The 8968-nt window shown below is 32.2% G+C and overlaps 1 protein-coding gene across 1 annotated transcript in view; it reads left to right on the top strand.

Annotated features, from left to right (window-relative positions):
- Positions 1–3354, top strand: part of LOC107728323 (1-phosphatidylinositol 4,5-bisphosphate phosphodiesterase beta-1-like) — a 33984-nt gene extending 30630 nt beyond the window's left edge. Inside the window, exon 24 of the mRNA XM_016538453.1 lies at positions 3008–3354. Within this exon, the coding sequence (XP_016393939.1) occupies positions 3008–3211 (204 nt within the window). The 3' untranslated portion in view covers positions 3212–3354. The remainder of the gene's footprint in view (positions 1–3007) is intronic.
- Positions 3355–8968: the final 5614 nt, after the last annotated feature.

Here is an 8968-nt window from a genome sequence, read left to right as displayed (position 1 = left end):
TTTGCCGTCAGCATTCAGCAAATACGCATTTATATCATTTAAACAAATCTTTGAATGTCTAATAAACATCTAATTTCAAAAACCTTGCAAGCTTAGTCGAATCCAGCTGTGAGATCTTGTGAAGTGTGCATGTGTATCCTGCATGATCGCATGTTCTCTGCGTGACGGTCGATCCGTGTGAATTGAATGCGGACAGGAGGAGAGTTCAGCTTCACTGGAGACGCGTGATCGTCAAACTTTAAACTCGTGATTTTAAATTATGCTGTGCTTCATGCTTTTGGCCACTGTCATATTCATGTCATTTCCACTGTGTGCTGTATGTAAAATGAGTATTACCTTGGCTTTATTTGAAAAAATATGATTAATGCACACAAACTTCCCAGAATACTGAGTGATTTAAAACTTTGCAGGATGTCTTCATTCACTTAGAGTTGTGTTACACACTGCATGAAAGGTAATTTTCAAAAATCCATAATAGGGGCACTTTAAAATAGAACATCCGAGAATAATATGATCCAGCGGGCCGCACTAAAAGTTGCCCATCTCTGCTCTATATCGCCAATAATATGTCTTAGTGAGATGAGATTAAATGGTCCAAACATATAATGCAATGCAGTCCAATGATGATTGAGTTGATGTTGATCACTTAAAGGCCTTATGTATCAAATATGATACAGTAGCTTTATAGGGTTAATGACAATTCAGTCATCATTGAAAGTCCTGTTAAAGACCTTCTGCAGGTTTATAACAACATGAGGGAACGATGACAGACTGTTCATTCAGGGCTGACCCTTCAAATATTAAACGCTTGAAATATTTCATAAGCTGTCAGGAGTATTTCAATTTGAAGCTGCGGTTCTCCTGGAGAATTTCACTGTGATCATCTGGCACATTTTTTGGTGTGGATCCTAATTCAGAAACAGAGAAAATGTGCTTTTCAGTGACCGTACAGATCTGACTCTAACTCTCTCGATTGTCGCGTTTTGATTGGCCTGTGAGCTGTCACTCATCGGAACTGACCAATCATATTGCATGAAGTCAAGACTCTTGTCCTATAAGCCCTGAGCTTGTGAATGATATAGTTTTGTGCTTTTATGCATATACAGTAACTCTCCAAATTCAGTGTTTTATGTGCATAACAGGAGTGATATGGTGAAATCTCTGCACTGATGTGTTTATTTGTGATTCCCGAGCGCTGCCGCTCTAAACGGCCTGGATCTGCCGCAGCATTAGTGGATACTGATCCGTATCTGTCAATACTGTCCCGTGTCACATTAGCGTTCATGCCATCGACTCTGAGGGTCTCCTGCGGTCAGACAGACACACATTCACCCACCGAACCGGAACCGTACCACATTTGCACTTTATGAGAGTAGAAATGCTGCATGACCATTAGTGCACTTTCACAGTGGTGATGTTTACACAGGGGTCTTATTATTATAGTAGTATTTTGTTCTTTCAATCTGATGTTTTTCCCTTGAAGTAAAAACAATTTTAGTCTAGTTTTTTTGTTTGTTTTTTTGCACCAAATTTATTTTTAATGTTTCATTATATTTGTTTTAAAAGTATGATATTTTTAGATTTATTATGAAATTATACTTATATTTATCAAATTCATTTTTTTCAGGGTGATTTTCCACATGCTTTCTGATTCGTACAATTAAGCAGGCTATTATTTGCTTTTTTCTTTGACATTTCCAACTTTTATTATTTATTCATGTTTCTTTTTTTTCTTGAAGTCCTTTAATAATGTTAGTGAGGGTTTTTGCACTGAATTTATTTTGAAAATTATGATAAATGTATTTATGATATATTTAGGTTTGTTATTAAATTACATTTAAATTGATCAAATTTAATTTTTGGGGACCATTTTCCACCCTCTCTCTCTGACTCAATTATTACAATTATTAAACCGATTGTTATTTGTTTTTGTTTTTTTTCATAGACTTTTACCACTTTTATTATATATTATATAATTTCTTAAATGTTTTATTGAAGTCCTCTCATAATGTTAGTCAAGTTTTTTTTGTTGCATCAAATTTATTTTAAATAAATTTTATTTTATAATATTATTTTTTTATATTTTAATTTATTATTTTTTTCAGGATCATTTACCACTCTCTCTCTCTGACTCTTACAATTAAACAGGCTGTTCTTTGCTTTTTTATAGACTTTTTCCACATTAAATATTTATGTTAAATTTTTCTTCGCTTAGAAGTCCTCTAATAATGTTAGTCAAGGTTTTCTGCACCAAAAACGGTCAAATTATTATTTTTTTTCAAGAAGATTTTCCACCCTGTCTCAGACTCTATTTGCTTTTTTCATACACTTTTCTACATTTTATCATTTATGAATGTCTTATTGTTAGTTAACCTCCTTATTACTTCACTGTGACTGGACAGATAACGTATAATATTATTTTTTTATATTTTAATTTATAATTTTTTTCAGGATCATTTACCACTCTCTCTCTGACTCTTACAATTAAACAGGCTGTTCTTTGCTCTTTTATAGACTTTTTCCACATTAAATATTTATGTTAAATTTTTCTTCGCTTAGAAGTCCTCTAATAATGTTAGTCAAGGTTTTCTGCACCAAAAACGGTCAAATTATTATTTTTTTTCAAGAAGATTTTCCACCCTGTCTCAGACTCTATTTGCTTTTTTCATACACTTTTCTACATTTTATCATTTATGAATGTCTTATTGTTAGTTAACCTCCTTATTACTTCACTGTGACTGGACAGATAACGTTTCCAAACATATAACAGGTTTCATTGATGTGTAAATGTGGCCGTTAAAGTGATATCTGTCGGGTGTGAGTTTGAAATCAAGCTTTTTTGCAGTTGTTTCAATAAATGCTCATTTTGGACGTAGAGGAAGTTTTGTTTTCATAGAACACAAAAGTATCGATGTCAGCCGAAAAAGAAGGATTTTGATTTCGACTTTTCTTTTTTTTAAGAATTTCCTGTAGACTGTAACTTGAATATTCTGACCTGTGTTCGCAGCTCCAGAACGACCTGGATCAGGAATACCAGGACAAATTCCGGCGGCTTCCACTGGAGATCCAGGAGTTTGTGCAGGAAAGCACCAAGAGAAAGACTGAGGACGGAGAGCAGGAGCTTCTGCCCTCATCCTCCTCCACGCTGGAGAAACTCATGCAGAAAGGCGCACAGTCTGAAGACGACACGGAGGAGGACAAGAAAGACTGATGTCGGAAACCTTCAGGATCTCTTCCCACTTCACTTTCACGTTCCTTCATTTCCAAACTAGAGATTTGTAAGGCTTGCGTTTACTCCTGCAGACGAAGGAGGGTTTGTGTCGCATCAGAAACACGGCTTCATGTCACGCTGGGAGTTACGCGTTTGTTTTAAGTTTTTGTTTTCTACTTTCTAAGATTTACATCTGAATTATTTCTAGTGTTCTGTTGATGTGCTTCTCATGATAACGAGTAAACAGTGTTTTAATGGAAGAGAACACAGGTCATGACACTGCACAGAGATACTGTAGCCATCAGTTATCTTCAATGGATGAATCTCACAAAAACACCCTGCTCAAGTCAACCCAAAACAACAATCTGGGGCTTATTTCACCCGGAAAATATATTTTGCTTAGAAATAAAATATCTGTCTGTTTTAGGGCCATTGAGATTTTTGCATTTTTAAATTGTAAACCTTAAAATAGGGAATTTATTTATTTATTTATTTTAAGCAATATTTATATGAAGTCTTCTAATAATATTAGCTGCTTTTTTTTGTTTTGTTTCTTTACATATTTTACCTCAAAATTATATTTTGCTTCAAGAAAAATAAATCTTACGTCTTAGTCTTAGGGCCTTTAAGATTCTTGCATTTTTAAATTGTAATTAACCATATTTCACCCCTAAAATAGGTCATTTTTTTAAGCGAAATATTAATTCCTGTATGTTAGACAAGACATACTCACAACATTATTTATTTCACAGTATATGTATTATTTGTTTAATTTTTTTAATTACTCGAAGTCCTCTCTTTTTTCTTCGTCTTTTTTTTTCTTTTTTGCAATCTGGGTCATATTTCAATTATAAAAACATGTAAGATATGTGCATTTTTTAAATTGTAACTAACCATGTTTTGGTCTTTTTATATTTTTTATTCAGCAAAATATAAATTCTTGTTTTTTTTTTCTATTTATTTTAGGAATATAGGAATTGAAAATAAATAAATAAATAAATAAATAAATTATTCCACCAAAAACTGTTGTTATATTTACATTTATCAAATTAATTTTTTCAGGACCATTTTTCACCCTCTCTCTGACGCTTACAGTTAACCAGTTAATTTGCTTTTTTTAAATAGACTTTTCCACATTTATTATGTATTTATGTTTCATTTTTATTTAAGTCCTCTAATAATGTTAGCCAAGTTAGAATTTTTTTTTTTTATCATTAGTTAATTATTTTTAAATGACATTTTAAAATTGTAATTAACCATGTTTCACCCCTAAAATAGTTTTTTGTTTTTTTAATAATGTATTTTAATTCATGTTTTTTTTCCCCCTTTTGATTCTTGGCTTGATTTCTCGGCAGGCTTTGTGAGATTCACTCTTCCGGGCGTGAGAGTTTGTGAACGGTTCCTGGTTTATTTGCACTGAAACGGATGATGACTCTTTGATTCATCTTCTTCTTGCTGCTGTTGGTTTGGTTGGATCGTGCCGTGTAAAGACTGTCCTGATGTACATTAGAAACAGACTGGTCTGGAGCAGTTTCAGGGATGCATGCTTGCAGTCAGCCGGCCGTTTGTGCTTCTACACATTTGTAAATGTCAGCAATATAGCTTGTGTTGTAATGTGATGAACTATTATCAATTTGTGAAGATGTGTTTCAACTTTATAAGCTTTATTTATTTTCAAACCCATAACAGACACCTTTAGGTCATTTAAAAAAATATTTGCATATAGTGTTTTATTTGCTGTATTGAGGGACCGTTTCAATTCGTCCCGGTTTCTGTTTAGGAGGTTTTACGAAACTCGTTTAATTCTTTCTTTTGTTAGAACAGTCAGACTTTTCCAGTTAGCATCAATAGGTCACTTTATTAATGACTGAGTGAATCTCATGAAAACATGTCCAGCTCACATTTCACCCCAAAATCAGACAGTATGACAGTTTTCAGGCATTGTACTTTACTGTAATAGTGTTTTATCAGAATAAACTAAAAGGCAGTACAACATCATGATGCATATATTATTCGTTATTATTTGCATTACAGTGCATTACAATGTGTCATTAAAATGTTGCAAAAAATAATGATGATCTTAAAATATGCTTTATTTTTGTTTATTTATTTATTTGCAATATGCAACTTCTGTTTTGGGGGAAAATATGACCCGAACATGTCAGATTTTGTTTGTGGAAGTTTGTTTCTGCCATGGAATAAGAAAGATAATTGCAATTTTTTTCTCGCAATTCTGAAAACTTTTGCAAAATTCTGAAAACTTCTGAAAGAATTGTGAGATATGAACTCGGAATTGCAATATATAAACATAATTTTGAAAAAAATTATGATATACAAAATTAGAATCTGACTTTTTTCATGCAATTCTGAGTTTACATCAATTCTGCATTTGTCTTGCAACTCTGACCTTTTTTCTCTGAATTGTGAGTTTACATTTTGCATTTGTGTTTTATGTATTTATTTTTATTCACTATGCATGAAAAAAAAATTAATTGTGAATTTTTATCTTGCAATTCTATTTTTTTCCCCTTCAGAATTTCAAGTTTTTATCTCAGAATTCTGAGTTCATATCTTGCAGTTCCAAGGTTATATCTCCAAATGTTGAATTCTTATCTCAGAATTCTGAGATTTTTCTTAGAATTGTGAGGGAAAAAGTATGAATTTTGAGATAAAAAGTAGCAATTACCAGTCGCAATTATTTTTTTAATTTATTTTTTTTAATCCCATGGCAGAACCGGCCTTCCATATAAATGAGATTCACCTCAGTCATAAATAAAATTAGTAATGCAGATGAAGGCAAGAAATAAATAAATAAAAAACAGAAAGAAAAAAAAAAGGATATGCACTTTGGATGTCCCGAGGTATTATCATCATTATGCAATCTTTCTACGTAAGTCAGAAAGCATGTAATATTTCCTTTTTACAACTTTATTTTGTTCCGTTTTGGATGTGTTTAAGGATTTCTATGCCAAGTGGAATTTGATTGTTAATTCTTTTCTACTTTACGTCTCTACTTTAGTGATTTCATTCAGCACTTTGATTAGCTGTTATTTCTACTTTTATTTCTATAACAATTTTTACTTTTTTAATCTTTTTAATCTACTCCGGTTGGGTTAGTGCTGTATTTAAAGTTACACCTAGTAAGAAATGAAATTAAGTTAGACATTGATTTTCGGTATATATTTGCAAGGTTTTGATGTTTATGTTCAATATCTGATCTTTGTCAACTACTACAAAGTGCCAAAATATGTTTCTTTGAACTTTTCAACGACAGATTGGTCCAGAAAAACCATCATAAACCACAAATGTTGAAACCTTGCATAATATCTGTTTGGTCAGTTCAGCGTTTTATCATTTGCTGGATCATTGCAGTGGCGTCATTGGGAAGCAGCTGCAGAGAGTTGATCATTTGCTCTTAATTTCCCCATAATTACTAGTTTACATGTCAAATGAATCCTGTGTATATTCACTTCTAGAAGTATTGCATTGAATTTTTACAACACGATTCTGTGCCATCGTTTCCTTTCGACCGAACTCTTTTTGCAATGTAAGATTACTTGAATTACTTTTCTGACTCGATCGTTTTGAAGTGAAGTCCTGTGCCTTTGAATGTTGAATCTATGTTAGATGTGGAATGTAAAAAGTGTTGATGAATAGAGCTCATTTTTTGTATAAACCGTGCGCACTTTTAAGATATTTGTACTACTACAGAATTAGATAGATATGACCTGTCAGAATATGTATGCTACTGAATGCCACTTTATTATTTTCGACTTTTATTTGTTTCTGTTGACAGAAAAGATTTGACATTTAAAGACATTTGATTTGGTCCACTTCTGTTATTAGTATCACAAATATCAAGATCTTTGGAAGACAGATATTGTTGAATGTAAGTTGTGCTCGTGTTGTGCACTGGTTTTAATAAAATTGTTCTTGTGAAATTTATGCTTTGAACAATATTAATCATTTGCTCCTTTTCCCACAACTTTCACAGTGTGAAATTAAACGTATATGAGCTTTTAGATGTATTTTACAGTAGAGACTGTCATTTGTGGTGCATTAGCCAACCCCCGACAGATTAATACTTAATAAATCAAAAATATATTAAACTTTTATGACATTTCTAACTTCTAAATTCAATTATTTAAATGTTCTGTTGAGATTGACTTCATAAGGTTTCTATTATTTCCCCTTTGAAGTATTTTAATATATTCCTCAAACCTATCAAAACATAGGCTATCAGACAGATATTATTGATGAAAATTTGTTATATGACAAAGTAGGTAAGCATAAAAAATAGGTATAAGTATCCATTGCTTCTGTTTGAGTTCAGTTTGACCTCAGAAAAAAAAAATACAGCAAAACAAATAAAAATATTAGGCTATACCAGATGGATGTTTGCTATAGGTACTGTGTGCATAATATCAGAGCATTTATTCATATTTAAAATTTACAGTCTCTGATACAGTAATGTTATGGAGGACAAGTGAAAAATCAACCAGAAATCTTGTTTATACTCATTTCTCATATGATTAGGAAGGTCAGAAGTGTATGTAAACAATATGCTACAGTTATGCGTTTAGCATTTAGCACTTAGCATTCGGTATGTTTTGCCCGTACAGAACATGATGGCTAATTTTTATTTTATATATATATTTTTAGTTATTATAAAGTGTTAACAGTGATATTTTAGGAATATAAAGAGAAAATCATAATTAATGTAATATTTGTACGGTCAGTTTTCGTGCTGTAATGCCGACGGAGGCCTGCGGGTGTCGCTGTTTAATCGTCTGAAATGTTTAACGTTCCCATCAGGCATTAAAGGGAAAATCAATCTGAGTCTGACTGGAGCAGCAGATCTGCGGGTAAGTCAACACAGAAACTCAACTTTTACCAAATAAAATGAAGTAAACTTTGACAACGAGGCATTGGTAGTTAAATATCCGCTTGATTTCTCACGTGTGTTTATATTAATGCTGATTATTAAAACTAAATCAACTCAACAACATCCGTCTGTCAATCACAAACTGATTCAGTCACTGAGTGTTTTGGATTTGCACTCTTCTGACGTTTTTATGGTCAACTGTTTCATTCAGAACATTATAAGTTACAATAAACGTATCAGTGATTGATTTTGGCATTGGTGGGGAAAAATTGTTGCTAGGGACAATTTAGTAATTTAGTCGCTGGATATTGGTTGGGACATGAAATGAGAATCATAAGCGATGTCCGACTTTGGAAACTGTAATTCTCTCCTTAATATGAAGAGATCAAACAAAAGCTTATAAATGTAAATATAATATAAGTCAGACACTGACGTGAGTTGCTGTTTTTGTCAATTCTGGGGAAGATTCTTTCCTTGTCAGATATTTTTAATGTTCATCTAATCTCATTTTGTGACTTTTCTTTCTGATGTTTTCTTTGGATTGTTTGACTACTCAAAAGAGAATATAAATTAATTTGTGTTTCCTACTAGCTAAATTTCACATACATTAACAAAAATCTGGCTCTAAACCTCTCTTTTCTTTATTCAGAGTTGATCTAGATGAGTGTATGGAAACTTTCTACAGTTTAATCCTAAAGCAGTCGAAACGGTATCTCTATATTCATCCTATGTGTCCTCTTAAGGCTTAAATTTACCACTTTTTTTGTTAAGCTGGCAACACATCCCTTACAAAAATTAGCTATGGTTTTACTCTAAAGAAAAAAGGTAAACTGTGGTTCTACAAAAAAAAAAAAAAAAAAAAATTTAAAAAC

Source organism: Sinocyclocheilus rhinocerous, unplaced genomic scaffold (assembly GCF_001515625.1).
Source record: "Sinocyclocheilus rhinocerous isolate Xijiao unplaced genomic scaffold, SAMN03320098_v1.1 scaffold1364, whole genome shotgun sequence".
Classification (NCBI taxonomy): Eukaryota; Metazoa; Chordata; class Actinopteri; order Cypriniformes; family Cyprinidae; genus Sinocyclocheilus; species Sinocyclocheilus rhinocerous.
Note: the sequence above shows the minus strand (reverse complement) of the source record. Positions and strands in the feature narration are given on the sequence as shown.